Genomic DNA, 16,644 nt, shown 5'->3' on the forward strand with positions numbered 1-16,644 from the left:
ATCCATATGTGAGGACCAGGCATTTTCCTTTAAGAAGGTGAGCATCATCACAACATACCAAACACATGAGCACTTAATGATAAATACACTGCCTTTGGCAACTCTGTACTTCTTATCCGGAAATTTGAAAATAATAATCTGATAAGCACTTTATTAACAGAGTGCCTGTACCTGGGTCTCCGAAGGGAGCAAAGGCTTTGTTGGGGCATCTGAAGTGGCCACCAAAGCATAGACACCCTTTTACTGTGTCTGAGGAATCAATGCATCAGTGACCAAAGCCTGAAGGACTTTCTCCAGGATTGAAAAACTCCATGGTATAGTGCTAGTCCTCTGGATTATCATTATCACTTTCAGCAGGGGCTAGATATGTGTCTCTGTAAGCCAACCTCTCCTTCCTGCATGCAGCAGTTTGAGTCACCTGAGGCTTCCCTTAGTTTACAGAGTTTAACTGCTGCAGGGATCAACATGGGGATCAGTGTTAAAGGATAATCAATGAGGGTAACAGAAATGGCCCTGGAACAATCTTGAGAGGAATCAGACCCTTTCCTTCGGGCATGGTGGCATTTGAGATCAGATTTGTGGCTTTAGGTTGGTGGTCAGAGCATCCCTGAAGGACCCAAGCTCCAGAAGTGATGACCACAAGTTGGAAAGTTCCCTCCCTCATTTGTTGAGAGCAGGCCCTGAACAAGGGCTACAATAAGCATTAAATCTGTACTTTACAAATACAGCACAACCAATCAAAAGGAAAACCAAAAAAGAAATATATGACCACCATCGTACATTAGTTTGATGTACACATCAGTCCCAGTTGCATGTATCAAGGCATTCATACTGTTTGCACAATGGAGGATAATGCAACATAAGCATGTTCATTGGTGGCTGAGAAAAGTTCTGCATAAACCAGTTTATCATGTTGCGATATGGCGGCTTGGTACAACCACAAGCTGGTAGGAAATAGGAGAGAAGTGGAGCATAAGAGATGCAACAATGTGGATTTACATTTTTAACACTGGTAGTTCCCCACAGCAGGATCATTGCTGACATTTCTGAATACAAAACCACTAATCCATCATTTTGGGGGACCATGGAGGGCTTAATCATGAAAAAGTGTATACTTATATCAAATCAGTAAAACCTACTTTAAAGATTCACTTAAAGGCAGCATTTAACCTATTTCAAAGATGCTTACTTTATGAACAGCCTTTATATTTATTTTTGTCCTCGCTCTGTGAATGACACAGTTTTCTCTTTTTGTACACTGGCCATCCTGTAGGATACTGCCTTAGAAAGACATATAGTATTTGCATTTTATGCTTTCCGGACAGCTACACGATGGGTGAATGTACTTAATCCTAAATGTTACTTTGGCCTTCAGAAGGCTACCGGAGAACAATGTAGCTATGTGTTTCAAAACCCAGACATCATCAAACAAAGGATTATTCTGAAACGGTTATTGATGGCCGTTGTTAGTGGTGACTATATACAACTAATGTCAATATATGTCTCAAAAGCAAACATTATCAAGCAAAGGAATACTCTGAATTGCTCATTATTGGTCGTTTTAGTGGTGCAGGTCTGTCTAAATAGAACTGTTTTTTTCTTCACTGAATTATCTCTTTCAAGTACAAGCTAGCTGTTATCTGACAATAAGACTTTAATTGTCCAGAAGCTGTGGATTCTCAGCTGTGGATTCCCGACCAGCTAAAAAGCCCAAGTCATTTACTTCACCTCATCATGTCATGGAATATTCTGTACTTCCTTACTGGGGAGCTATTTGTCATTTAGGTGACAGTCGACATACATCAAAACGCATGATGTTCAGTTACTCTTGGACTGCAACATTTAAACCTCTGACATCATGAGCCAAGTCATTGAGCAGATCGTACTCAACCTAAATGACTGCAGGAGTCGGGGAAGATTATTTTGTTATAGCTGCTTGGCCTAAAGAAGGTACTTCAATAATGAGATCCTGCCAAAGCGTACATCAGTGCAAGTGGAGCACTTGTTTCAGGTTTTTCCTCTTTTTGTTACTGCAATTTATTTACTCTGGAATTCTTCTCAACGTCACCTCACATCCAAAAAATGAAATTTACTATATTCTGCAAGGACATTTGAATGTTAACAGTGGAACAGCATCTTTTTAAATGCATTTAATGTGTTTCAGGTCACTTATTGCTTACTTCGGCACATAGCAACAGTCATTGGTACATTCTAATGGGTATGGGAACATCTAGTTAGTGTTTGAGGATATCATTTCCTGTGGAGTTTTACTGCAACAGTATTTCCTCTGTGCATAATCTTTTCAAGGGCTTCCAGTTGCAAAGTCTCTGTCCGAAGATCTGTTCAGTGGGATTGCAGCCGCTCCTCTCTGTAGGGAATCTTTAAGGACATTTAGATGATGACCATGGTTCTTGTTATATGTGATGTCATCTGTGATATTTGTGGGAATTCATCAACCATGCATTGTGGAGCCACGGCTGGCTAGCAAGCCATAACTGGAGGATTTCGCTATTTTTTAGGATTTCTTTTTTAACATAAATGTCAGTTGAAATTTCTTTTTGTGAATCAAACATACACTTGGTGCAATCAGAAGCGAAAGGACACAAGATTAATGCTCAACCTCTGGTATTTAAAGCATGTACTGTTTTCATAGTATCGAATGTGTAAATGTACCAATTCAGTCATTAATAAACTACATGTAACAGGACTGATGTTGACTTTCTCTGTTGTGTTCTCTTTCAGTTGACCTTTCTGCTATGCCCCGTGGTACACCTCTTTATGGGCAGCCTTCTTGGTGGGGAGATGAGGATGCAGAGGATGACGATTCTCAAAAACTAGATGAGAAGGAAGGAAAAACAAATGAAGGTGGAGCTTCTGGTAAGGTTGTTTGTGAAGCATTTATGTCAATTTCTAAGGACACAAACTACTATATTAATGGAATAGAGTTGCCTTTTTGCTTCTTTAATTTTATAAATCAATGTTGCGTCCACTGGACTAAACTAGGGATCTTCTAATTTTGCTGTTGTTTCTGAAGCATCTCCCTTAAATCTGGAAGGGGGAGCTGCAGTAAGGAAGCTGATATGTTGGCCAAGACAAATGATGGAGTGCAACTTAGACTTGTAATCAGAACTTACTGAGTGTGAATCTAAAGCAAATTAAATTGAACTCATCCTTTGGAATTCAGCTCATTCTTTGTAGGTGAAGTGTTACTGAAATAATTGTAGAGTATCCAATCCATGATTTCTGTGCTCAAGATCCAATTTTCTTGGTGTCGATTTTACAGGCTCTGAAGATGCAAAAATGTGTTCTTCTAAACCAGTGATTTCCAATCTTTTGACTTTTGTGGACCCCCACTCGTTCATTACTGGAACCTGAGACCGACACCACCCCCCTACTGAGTTAATATTGAAAGCTGGGGACATAATCTGTTAATATTGTTTAATTTTCTGAGCAGTTGCGGACCCCCTGAGAAGGCTTTGCAAACCCCCAGGGGTCCCCGGACCACAGGTTTGAAACCACTATCCTAAACTATACATGATGATGTTTAAATATAAAGTGCATCAGAGGTCTGTTACAAAATGCAGGACTTGGCATAAGTCCTCATCATCTGTGAAATCTTGTAGCTCCTCAGCAGCTGAAAATACACCCTGATCTTGTATGGGCACAAATTTTATGCAGTAGTTAGTACGGATTATAATATTCTTTCTCCGACCACCTATGCTGGACCGTGGAAATCCAACCCCCTTTGTTCACATGGTGTTTTGTTTTTTAAGGGCACTTTACTTCATTTTGTTGCTGACTACACAACAGTGCATTTTTCTTTTTTCATTCTTGTTTTAAAATATATTTTACATTCTAAATATATTCTGTTTCTCTCACTTGTTTGCAAGTTGATGGAAATTTTATATTGCCTCACCTTGTGTATTTCAGATAAATTATTTGATACACTTTGTTAAATCCATTCCAAACGCAGCTGTGGTATGTGTTTAGTAATTCCTTTCTCTAAATGCAGTCATCTTTCACTTCAACCATATAGGCATTTCTGCATCACTTCAGATAGAATATGTACAGTAATTGTCCACCAGTGTTGTGCAATAATCCCTTAGAGCATTATTTTCCCAATTTGTTTATTGCATTTTTGCCCTTTCACCATTACATTTTTCCAAGGTACAATATTAAGTGTACAATAACGTACTTGGCGTCTGCGCTATGCATGTAGTGACCACCATAGTTTTACAGTTTTGTGGCGAAAGAACCCTCTGGTTTCACAGCTGTGTGCGCAAAAAAAGTCAACATTCGATTCATGGCAATTGACTCAGCCCTGCCCTATAGTCTATTACTTTCAATGTGTGTTTTCTTAGACCAGGTGTGTGCCTTTGCCTTCACTGTCCCAATCTCTTTTTCCCTACTAGGGATCCGGGATATGCATTGCAGACTTCAAGCATGTGTGCTTTTACAAACCTTACCTTTGCAGGAAATTCATTTGCCTGTGGTAATGATGTTACTGCTGCTTTATGGGATATGCTTATAAACAGCAGTTATCTTCCTTTATGGGCATACACACCTGTGGGATTCAGATCCCTGCACCCCACCCCAAATGCTCTGGCGGCTGCTGATACTATCTAGCATTCATCGGATTCGATGTTCTGATTTGCTTTTCTAGTAAGGATCTCACATTATCTCTGATAGCACAGAATGGAGTTCTTCAGGTCAGAAGTTCCTAGACAAATCCTGGTTTTATCTCTGTGCTGTGTCTTTTCAGACCCTGTCCTGTCTCCTGGGGGATCAAGAAGTGACCTCTCAGAAGCTTCTCTCTAGGAAACCGAAGTGCTAACACTTCCTAATACAAGTTAGATTCTGATTTTCTTTTATGTAACACCAGAAAGAAGACCAGTAGAATCTAACTCACCTTGTGACCTCCTGAAAGCAGTGTAATCCAAACTTGCTTTGTCCCTGCTTCACATACATCAGAAGCCAGGGAGAGAATTCTACAGGAAAGACGTGGTACTGGGGACGTTATTAGGGCAGCCATCAAAAGTGTGGGACCTGCTGCCTCTCTACATCCATCAAGGATAAGGCATCAGGTAAATACAACTCTGATAGTCCATTCTGCAAATGCAGAAATCATCCTAGTAAAGGGGACTTTGGAGAACCCCAACTGCTGCTTGAGTCTATGTAAAAGTGCTTCAGTAGGGTAGTTATAATGGACAAATTCTTCTGACCAATAGTGGAAATACGTTGGCTTGGCCAAAGCGCTCTTAAAAAGATGATTTGACTTCTATCTGATGAATAATGAAGAGAGAATGCTAATATAAGGTAGATCTGTCCTGTATTAGTGATATTTTCTGTAGTTTTTAGTTCAAAGCCCTACCAGACACTATAGCTTTCTAGTTTGCTAACAACATCTTGGGGATATTTGAAAAGCTTCCTAGGGAATGTATTCTGCCCATTGGCTTTATGGTTTGTAACTCATGTTTGCATGCTTTCCATTTTATGACTTTGTTTGTTTTAGGCTGTCCAGCTTGAGTTTGCCCCTTCCAATGCCCAAACCCTATTTACTGGATTCTTCCACCATAACTGAATTTCTGTAAACAGACCCTTAAATCTTGTTCTTTTCTTGTCACATTTGCTGTGCATTTAAAGACAGAGGTCAAATGGTCAGGCTCTGTCTTCCAAGGAGCTTTGTGTTTACCTTTCTTTCTCTGACTTCCAACTGACTTCAGTGTGAGAGGATTTATATGACAAACATGCTGGCTACTCATGGAGTGCTGTATGATGTTATTTTGTTTCCTAGTTCAAAACAGTATTTAAATGTCTGTAAATGAACTGTGCAGATACATCATAAAATGGGAAGCACAAATGAAGCACATTTTATGGTAATTCTGAAGTGTGGTGGAAACATATATTGGAATGTGTGGCTGTAGATACACATGCTTTGCATAAGTCCACCACCTAGTGTTGGGCTTGGAGTGTTACAAGTTGTTTTTATTCGGAGAATGGTCGAATGACTGCTGCTCTCGGTGATAGTGCGCATGGGCATCAGGTCCTTTGATAGATTTGTTTCTCTCTGCCGTTTGGTTCTGACATGTTTCCTCTTGCTCCGGTGGATCTCGGTTCAGTATCTTTCGAACTTTATTTTCCATCTTTCTCTCAATGTCTGCATTGTGTTCGATAGCGTATTCCACACTTTCACGATTCAGTCCGATCTTTATCATCGGGGTTGGTTTAACGCATTTAGGGGCGTCTACGCCCTTCTTGGGCCTACTTTGCCAACTGTTGTTGGAGAATGATAGGCAAATGGAAGGTACTCCGTTTAGATTCTGCCCTAGATGCCACTCCAGATTTCGGTACACGGATCAATATGTGGTGTGTAATTTGTGTCTCTCCCTGGAAAACAAAGCGGAGACCAGTGACGCCTGTCGGTTTTTTCGATCCAAAAAGACCCTGTGGGACCGAAGAGCACGTCGATTAGAAATGACATCAAACACAACAGACAATACCCCCGACATCTTTGGAGAAGAGCACGCATAGGAAGAAGTTGGACAAAAAACAGCCCTTTCAATTCAAGAATCTGAGTCGGACCAAGATTTATACATCGAGAGTCAATCCATTCCGAGGCGCAGTACATGGGTACACCAGTAAAGACATTCAAAAAGACTTCCAAATTAGTCATCAGTCCTCCACTGTCCTCAGGCCTTGGTAGGATCCAAAAAAGACATTCGGATGCCCCACCTTCTGGTTCGGCACTGAAATTTATAAAGACCAAAATGCCTTCGGCACAGACCAAAGAGACAACCACATCCCAATCTGTTTTGGATCGAGTCTAACAGTAGAATCGACCACTTCAGCGCTGAAGAAACAGACATTGCAATCTACTTTGGAGCCAGCACTTTCGGCTTGAGAAAAGCATTCAGGGCCGAAGATTTTGGAACTGAAAATTATATTGGGCAGCGATTCTACTGTTTCCCCTGAGGACACTTCTTCTGTATAGCCTATTTTGGAAGTGATGGATGCTAGATGGAGAAAATTTCACTTACGAAAAGTAACAGGAAGATTCTCCAGTATTGGGGTATCTTTCATAGATTCACATACTTAAATAATTCCCCGTCATCGAAGTGGGAGTCCCATGGTAAATAGAAAGTAGTAGATTACATTTTTAACATTGAAATCAATGGAAAAATACATTCACTTTAACAGCTCATCAGCTCCATTATAAAAGACCCAAAGTCCAGCCAATCAGGCAAGACCACCCCTTAGAACCCTCAGCACAGAGGCTCCAGTCTCTCAGATTTTCTACTGCATGTCGTGTGTAAGGGAATCTCCTTAAGCTCTGGTCAGTTTACTTTTCCCTCACAGGAATACTTTTCCAAATATTGTTCTACATCGACAACTCTGATTTCTATAACATGTCTACCGCAAAGAAAGGTCTGTTTCGACCCTGCAACACCCGTGGTAAGCTAAGGCTTCACTGTGAGGATCCTCAAAAGCACAAGGTGAAAGACTGTAAAATTTGTAGAACCTTTCCTAGCAAAACCTTGAGGGATAGAGAAGCCAGGCTTCTGCTTTGCCTTCAAAAAGGTAAAACAAAAGAAACCCTCTCTGATGATGACAGCAACGCCTCTGTGACATCAAGGAAAAGAAAATGATCTGTTGAGACTCTGTAGTATCTGCCGTTGCGCATGCATCTTACTAGTTGTTTGCACGTGCAGCGGAGCCGCTCGCACAAGCCTGTTCCTCGGTGTTCGGGTTTTCCTGATGCGCGTGTGGCGCGAAGAATCCAAGATGTCGAGGAACGGCAGTTGGGGAGCGGAGGAACGAGAGACGATCGGCGCTGCGCTGCAGTGATTAATTTTGGATATTTTTGACGTGCTTTGTCACTAAAGAAAGAAACAAACATTGTTTTTAATAAACATCGTTTTTTTTTTTTTTTTACGGATTATGTCTCCTGGAAATACTTCACAGCTTACCATATGTGGTGACGAGCTGTGGAGCTGAATCACCCCAGGCTATCACATTGTTTCTCGGAGGCCCACACGTGCCTGTTGTTCTCTTCCACTTTAATCCTTGGGGACCCAAGGTTAATCACAGGAAACTTAACCGGAACTGCCTGCTGTTTCTCCCATACCCCTATAGTCAAAGGGTGTATCTACAGGAAGTCTGGATTCCTAGGGAAACGTGGCGGCCATCTTTAAACAGTAATTTTAACCAAGGATTCTATTAATTTTTTCAGTTTAAAACTTACTGCGGAGTTGGTAAGTTGGTAAAGACTTTACTATCTTGTTTTTACATTGTTTAAAGTGACATTTTGTCTCCATCTAGCTGTCATGCAATCTGTTAACCCTCCACCACCATTTTTGGAAACACCTAGAGAGCCGGTTATACCATGGAAACAGTGATATGATGCTTTTAAAAAATATTTGGGGGCTATTGGAGCATCAAGGTTCAGACCTGAAAGGAAAAAATGCTTGCTACTGCATTCACTAGGATTTGAGGGAAGATCCGTATTTAAACACTTACCTGATATTCAGCTGGAAGAAGGCGAAGAACTTGATAAATTTGAAGAGGCTCTTAAGAAACTGGTTACCAGATTTGATGCTCCACCAAGTTTAGTCATAGCGAGACATAAGTTTTTTAGGAGGGAACAGAAAAGTGGAGAGGATGCCAATACTTACATATCTGCATTGAGGAAACTTGCTTCAGATTGTCGTTTCAAAACATTTACTGATCATTTAATCCGTGACCAATTCATTAGTCACTGTTCGGATACCTCTATCAGACAAAAGTTGTTGCCCTTGGGAGATCCATTTTTATCGGATTTGATCGGAATTGCAAAAAGTATTGAAACTGCAATCAAATCAGCCAAGGAATTAGAACATGCACAAGCTGACCAAATTAATGTAGTCCAGAGATCTGACGACAGATGCAAGATGAACATTCTGTCTTCCAGCAAAGGAGAAGTGGCCAAACACAATAGTTTCTTCAAACAAACTAACATATGTTTTAGGTGTGGTTATCCATCACATCTAAAAGGAGGGAAGATCTGCCCCGCAAAAAATGTTCAGTGCAGATTATGTAGTAAAACAGGACATTTTGCAAAAGTGTGTCAAAGTAGCAAAAGTGACAATACTAAGGTTAATGCTGTTGGTGATAGTGATGACAGAATGGGTGAGTTGATGGGTGAAATGCAAGAAATGATTCTGGCTGTGGGTGACCATGACAGAAGAATTGGTAATCCTGATCACTGCTATGATCCTTACATTTTAATACAGGTTGGTGACAAACATTTAAGGTTGTTAGCTGATTCGGGCGCCAGAATCACTATGATTACTCAGGAGTTATTTGAACAAAATTGGGGAACACGGAAATTGTGCCCACCAGACAGGTCACCAGTGTCGTACGAAGGTAGGAGTATTGATTTAGTGGGTTACTTTGAAGATGTCTTGGTTTTCAAAGGACGATGTATTTTTGGGAAGGTGTATGTGGCTGTAAAAGGATTGAACATTTTGGGGTGGTTCCATCAAGGGTTGTTTGGCATGGTTTTGCGTCCAGGTACAGGTGATCAGGTAACAGTAATAAGAGATTCCGCCGATATAGAAAATCTGTTTAATGAGTTTCCTAGAGTTTTTTCAGGTGAATTAGGTAGGATAAGAGGCTTTACACATAAAATAAAAGTTAAAGATAATGCTGTTCCAATAAAACCTAAATTGAGAGGTGTACCATTTAGTGTCAGAGATGAGTTCGAAAAAGAATTGGAGAGTTTACGAATGAAGGGAATCATTCAACCTGTTGATTCTTCGTTATGGTTATCACCTTTGGTTGTGGCAAAGAAAAAAAATGGTGAACTAAGAGTATGTGTCGACTTGAGAGCTCTTAACAGAGAGATTTGGGTGGACTCCCATCCACTGCCAAAGATTAGTGAGATGCTCTCTTGCATTATTGGAGCAAAACTCTTTACAAAACTCGACTTAGCTGCTGCTTATCACCAGGTAGAATTGACACCAGATTCTGGTCACTTCACTGCCTTTGTTTCCCCGTGGGGGACGTACCAATATTGTCGTATGCCGTTCGGACTGGCATCAGCAGCGTCAGTGTTTCAGGGGATAATGTCTACGCTGCTCAAGGGCATAAAGAAAGTGTGTGTGTTTCAGGATGATGTATTGATCCATGCTGGTGATCGACGTGAACATGATGAGATTTTGATGCAAGTCCTGAGAAGGTTCAATAGTGCTGGGATTGTGTTGAAAAGATAAACATTTCAGTTTCTCCAAACGTCAGTAGAATATTTGGGGCATGTCTTGACTGCAGAAGGTGTTTATCCCAGATCAGGTCTGGTAGAAGCGATTGTGAAAGCACCTGCACCTCAGGACAAAGTTGGTGTCAAATCTTTTTTGGGACTTTGTGAGTTCTATTCTAGGTTTATTGAGAATTTTGCGACTCTAATCAGACCCATTTCGAATCAACTGAAAACAAAAACAGATTTTGTGTGGGATACTGAATGTGCAGAAGCGTTTGATATTATTAAGCAAAGGTTGGGTGGTGTTGGTGTATTACAATCCTATGATCATAATTTGGAGTGTTGTTTGACTGTGGATGCCAGCAAGTTCGGCGTTGGAGCTGTTTTGACGTAGATCAGTGGAAAACTGGAGCATACTATTGGATTTGCGTCAAGAGTGCTCAGACCAAATGAAATACACTATTCTGTAATTGAAAAAGAATTATTAGCATGTTGGTGGGGTGTAGAGAAGTTTAAACCTTATCTGTGGGGAAGACACTTTTTGCTCCAAACGGACCATAAACCTTTAGTTTCTATATTGAATGGTACTAATGTTAAAAGTAGCACACCAAGAATCGCAAGATTTGCAGCCAGGTTGTTACAATTTGATTTTTCCGTTGTGCACATTTCTGGAGGAAAGAATGTGAGAGCGGATAATCTCTCTAGGTATCCCATTACTGAAGACGCTGGTGGGAAAGAGGATATTCAGGATGAAAATTGTTTCATTGTGGCTATTGAATTGGAACGTACTGGGTCATTTTCCGAAAAGTGCTAGAAGGAAGCATCGACAAATGATCCTGTACTCTCTAAAGTTATGACGTATGTCGAGGAAGGATGGCTACATGAGAAAAGTTTGGATCTTAGTGCTCAACCTTTTTTTAAGGTGTCTGATGAACTGTCAGTTGAAGATGGGGTGCTACTGAGAAATGATAAAATTGTACCTCCGGAAGCTATAATATCAATTATTCTGGAAAAAGCACATGAAGGTCATTTGGGTTCTACTCTTACAAAAAAAAGGGTGAGTACTATTGGTGGCCGCAAATGGACAGAGACATTGAAACATTAGTCAAAGTTTGTCACATCTGTTCCACCAGTGATAAGACCCTCAAGACATCAACTCCTCCGCTTAAGCCTATTGAATGTCCGTCAGGTCCCTGGGAAAAGATTGGTATCGATTTGTTAGGGCCGTTCAACTCACTTCCACCTAAATTACGTTACGCTTATGTTGCAATTTACTACTTTTCCAAGTGGCCTCATGTGAAGTTTGTAGGACATGCTGATTCCACGTCGGTTGTGTCTTTTCTAAAAGATGTATTTTTGGAGGAAGGGTTTCCCAAGGAACTTGTGTCTGACAATGGGGTCCAATATGTTTCAAGTGAGGTTGAACATTTTCTGAATGATTGTGCTATCAAACATTTGAAGAGCTCACTTTGCCAACCGCAAATGAATGGTTTGGTTGAACGCTTTAATAGAGTGGTTGGTGAATGTGTTCAGTGGGCTTTAGCTAATGGGTGTGGGGCTGATGCAGCTGTAAAGAGTATGCTCTGGTTCTACAGAACAACGCCCCATACAAGTACGGGGGTGTCTCCGTTTGAGGCGCTGAGAGGTAGGAAGCCTGCCAGGCTATTTATACCAGCTTGGTTGTCCAAATTTTTCATACATTCTATGTGTAAGGAACACATTGATGTCAAAGTTCGTTTGGGTATGAGGAAAGCTCAAGAAAGACAAAAAACATATGACACGAAAAGGAGTGTGAAAGAGTTACGGTTCACAGTTGGTGATTGGGTGTGGGTCAAACTATCTAGTTTTGTCAAAAAAGGTGACTCAAAGTTTTCAGAACCTTTGAGGGTTGACAAAGTGTATGGTAATGCTGTTCGTGTTGGTGGACGTAATTGGTGGAATGCGGGAAAAGTGGTAAAAGTCTTACCAAGAGATGTTCCTTTGTCACCTAGCGACCTGTTAGAGCAGAATGAAAAGGTGAAGAAGTCCTTGAATGTACAAAAACCTGGTGGGGTTGAACCATTGAGTCCTAAAGTGGGGGACATTTGCTCCGAACTGTTGCCAGTTAGGAAAAGTTGTAGAGTGCACAATTTACTGTTGAGGTACCGTTAAGTGAGATTTTTCTTGGTGTTGCTCAAGTTTTAATATCTATCGAGAAATGTAAAACGTAATATTTAGAAATGTAAAGCATAATATGTATTATTACCTGATTTTTTTTCCCAGTATTTTATGGTAATGTAAGGGGGGAAATGTTTATTGTTTGTTTTGTCAGAGGGTTGGTCTTGATTGTTCGTTTTTCAAAAAAGGGAAAACTAAATTTAGTATATGCTGCTGCACGTGCAACTATAATCTTACTAGTTGTTTGCACGTGCAGCGGAGCCGCTCGCATGAGCCTGTTCCTCGGTGTTTGGGTTTTCCTCTTAGGGTGTCGTAGGACTCCTGTTTTAGTAACAAGACTGCTGGATTGTGGGAAGCAGCACCACTGAGTGTGGGGGGACGGAGTCTGATCCCACACCTTGTGACAGCTGTTGGCCTAACCCTTCTAAGTAGCTAGCAGCACCTCACAAGTACAAGAAGTAAAAGTGATTTGTGGCAGCCTATCGCATGACACTCTAAGGATCTGCAGGGAAGTCGTGGTGGGACAGATCTTACCCCTTTCTCTCAGTTAGGTACATCTCATACATGCAAAGACAAACAGAAGCAGGATTTGGTTAAATACGTTTATGGATAAAGGTATGAATTGCGATTATGTGGATAGTGAAATAACACTATTACTGCACTGACCAAGAAAGTGAAGCACAGGAAGAGTCCCACCATATTGTCACAATAGTGTATCTAATATTTCTACCTACACTACTAAGTTTCTACATGAGAGCAAATAGCCGTGGCAGCCCTAGTCTACCCGTCTTGTCCCAGAAAGGAATTCCAATCTCCATACCTATGTTCAGAGGTAAAGGAGAGGCCCGTTAGTCTGCTGGTAGTCCTCCCATGTAGACAAAGAAGAAATGCAAAGTTTCAGCAGAAACTGCGACAACGTGCAGCATGAGATGGTAGGCTGGCTGGAATGTCCCCTCTCAGATGGTGTGGAAGTGTGATGTTTCATAATACCATATCTGTTGTTCTAAGAAGTGTCTTGACGTGTCAACACATTTTTCTGTGTAAGATAGACATTGTACCCTTAAGACTGGCAATACCTGGTAAATATTGTGTACAGCCTTGTGTTGAGCTCAGGATGAAAATGTCTTGCATAGAAATTAATTACAAAGTCCACATGGAAGGCAAATAATTAAATAATTAAAACAAATCTCCACTAAAATGTAGCTTTGCTAAAATAATTAAAGTAATAAAAGTGAAATGTAACTAGGTGAAAGGGCACAGGCCTCAGGCCAAGGGCTAAATAATGCGCTAGTGTAAATGCTAAAATAATCTCACAAGTGCAGATATGAATCTTGTCCCAACATTTTGGTTAGGAACAGCCAGTCCTCTGTATCAAAGGCCTTCTCTGGCTTCAAGGGAGAGAAGGACTATTGGTTGGTTCTGTTGCTCGGCTCCTTCCTTTAGTATTCCCACCAGTCTGGTGTAATCATTAGCCTGCCTGGTTGTGATGAATCCTGATTGTTGATTGCTGAGGCGCGGCCATATTCCATATAACTTCGTGACCAAAGTGAATATCCTTATATCACAATTAAGAAGGGATGTTAGCTGGTTTGATGGGCATAGCAGCAGTTTCTTATCTGGTTTCAGTAGGAGGGTAAAGAATGAGCCCAGAATGGTGTCTTTGACCACTTTGGACATCAGGAAGTAGTTGAATACTTTCGTAAGGGGTTCAGCAGGTATGGAGGCATAGGCCTTTTAGAATATGGCCATGAAGCTGTCAGGGTCAGGTGGGTTTTGGGGTGGTAGGTGTTTGATTGCCTTGTGCAACTCTTCCTTTGAAATGGTTTCCTCTAGAAGGCCCAGGTCTGCCTCAAAGTGTGGAAGATCATAATCTCTGAGATGGTTGGCCTGTTGTTGCACATCTAAGCCTTGGGCATGAAAGAGGGCTGAGTAGTAGCATTGGAATTTGGTGAACAGCTGTGATATTTCGTGAAGCTATACCCGCTCATTGCTCCCTATGGTGGGAATGTGATTACGGGTTGCCTTTAGGCAAAGCTTAAAAGCTGACAGCCTATCTGCCCTATCTCCTTTCTCGTAATAACTTTGATTAACATAAAGTTTTTTTTGCCTGCTTCTTCATCTTAATTTGTCCCCCCCCCACCCACCTCTACCTGTGCTAGTCTCTAAGGGTTCTTGCCGAGCCCCCTTGCTTCTGTTAGGCCTCTGCCTGGGATAGTTGTTGCTCTGAGTCTGTTTTCTGTTCTGTTAAGTTCTGTTTTCACCCCTGAGAACTGCTTTGGCCACGCCCCATAGTGTTGAGGGGTCACCTCCTCATTATCATTTTCAGTAAAGTAGTGTTCTAGGTCTCAGTGATGTTTTCCCATTCAGTTGGGTCTCAGCATCAATTCACTGAGCACTCAAGCCTTGGGAAATGGTTTTTGTAGGTTTGTGTCAATTTTAGCCAGAAGGTGGTCATGATCGGACAGTGTTTGATATCTGTGCAGAAATCAAGGAGGTTAGGCATTAAGCCCTGGGGGTGAGGAAATAGTTGATGCGAGAATGGGTTCTATGGACATTAGAGTAAAAAGTGTAGTCTTTTTCCCTGGGTGATGGCCCCAGATGTCTGAGATTGAGTTCACTCATCTCCTGGATGAGTGATTGGGGATGGAGAGGCACCACCCTACCTGGTGTAGAAGCAGTCAATGGCTAGGTTCAGCAGGACATTATAGTCCCCATAGGTGCTGGGTGATGTCTCTGAAATCTTACTGGCATACTAGGGTATGAGCCGAAACATCCTGAATTATGGGAATAGAATCCCCTTGAAATGTTTCGGTTCATGGTGGTGGGCCTTTTTCATGATATTGTCCTTTGCATGGAAGCTAAGCCTCTCTGAATCGTACGGGGAAGTCAGACGACTCGGGATAATCCCCCACTTGGGTCAGGCTGGCACCTAAAGGCCTAGGCAATGTCTCTCCTCTGTTTTTACTGGGGCCTAGCTGGGTGACCTGGGAGAATGCTGTAGCGTCCCCCACCCCTGTGTTGTCCCACCCCGAAGGGCTGAGTGCTGATGGATGTGCTGCTGTAGAGCGGAGTCCCTGTCATTGTGTGGGGGAATCTGGAAAGTATGGATCTGCACGGGACCCTCAGCAGTGCATTGATGTCCTTAGGTGGCAAGCGGGGTCTGCACTGTGCTGATGCAACCCAATTCCGTGACGTTTAGGCCAGTCGTCTGCAGCGGCCTCAGGCACTGCTCTTCCAAGATCATGGTGGGGTGGTCTATTTATGCCACCCAAGAGGTGCAGGGGACGGGTGAGGCGCAGGTAATGCTGGAACGTAGAGCATCGCTTGCTGGATTTATAGGCGGAAAGCTCAGAGTGTGCACTGTCACTGCCTCTCACCTCCGATCTACTCCCATGTGCCGGGGGGAAAGTCCTAGCGACACCCAGCAAGGGTCTGCTGTCTCTAGCTTGCCAACTTGATCACTCAGGAGGCGGTGCAATACAGGGCTGTTCTTGGGGAGATCCTGCTGCTGCACCCTGGGGTATCTTACCACTTCTCATTCAGGAAGTTCTGCTGTAGGGGGGCGCTTCTCACCCTATTTGCCAGAATGGAGCGCTTTGGAGGGATTTTACAGGGCTCAATTGTGGCGCTCAAGGTGCTTGCTGAATGGTCTCCTCCCTGGTCACGCTCCGTGGATGTCGTCTTAGCGTCAATCAACAAAATTTGTTTATGCCGGAAGCTGGGTTGAGTTTGTGGCTTTGTGTAATTCTCACCCCTCAGACCTTCTGCTAGCAAAGTTGTCAGATATTCTGCTATTTGTGATGTCTTTAGTCCAGCAGGGACTTGCCGATTCACAGTTAAAGGTGAAAAGTTATTTTTTGGTATTTTTGGGCTTATTGCGTTTACCAGACGGGACATTCTTGTTTAAGTCACCATTTATGATTTGTTTCCTTAAAGGCCTGACCAATATCTTTCAACCCAAATAATGCCACAGTTAGGACCTTAATTTGGTCCTCTCGTTTGTGATGTTTACTCCTTTCAAGCTTATGCACCTGATGCCCAGTTGACCTTTGAGGTTTCTGACTTTCAAAATAATCTTCCTCATAAACCTAAGCTTGTATGGGTGAGCTGCTTCTCTGTCTCACCCACTGTATACCTTCTTGTTTCTGAGAAAAAATTGTGTTGCAGACTAGAGCAGCATTTTTACCTAAAGTTGTGATAAATGTCGGACAAACTATCACCCTTCTGGAATTCTTTACTTTGCCTCACCCCTT

The 16,644-nt window shown here is 42.0% G+C and overlaps 1 protein-coding gene across 7 annotated transcripts in view; it reads left to right on the forward strand.

Annotated features, from left to right (window-relative positions):
• Positions 1–16,644, forward strand: part of CEP170 (centrosomal protein 170) — a 556,616-nt gene that overhangs the window by 198,166 nt on the left and 341,806 nt on the right. For all 7 annotated transcript variants that reach the window (XM_069234469.1, XM_069234471.1, XM_069234466.1 and 4 more), the window contains exon 7: positions 2,743–2,877. In XM_069234469.1, coding sequence (XP_069090570.1) covers positions 2,743–2,877 — 135 coding nt within the window. The remainder of the gene's footprint in view (positions 1–2,742; positions 2,878–16,644) is intronic.

Source organism: Pleurodeles waltl, chromosome 5, assembly GCF_031143425.1.
Source record: "Pleurodeles waltl isolate 20211129_DDA chromosome 5, aPleWal1.hap1.20221129, whole genome shotgun sequence".
In the NCBI taxonomy this organism is placed as follows: Eukaryota; Metazoa; Chordata; class Amphibia; order Caudata; family Salamandridae; genus Pleurodeles; species Pleurodeles waltl.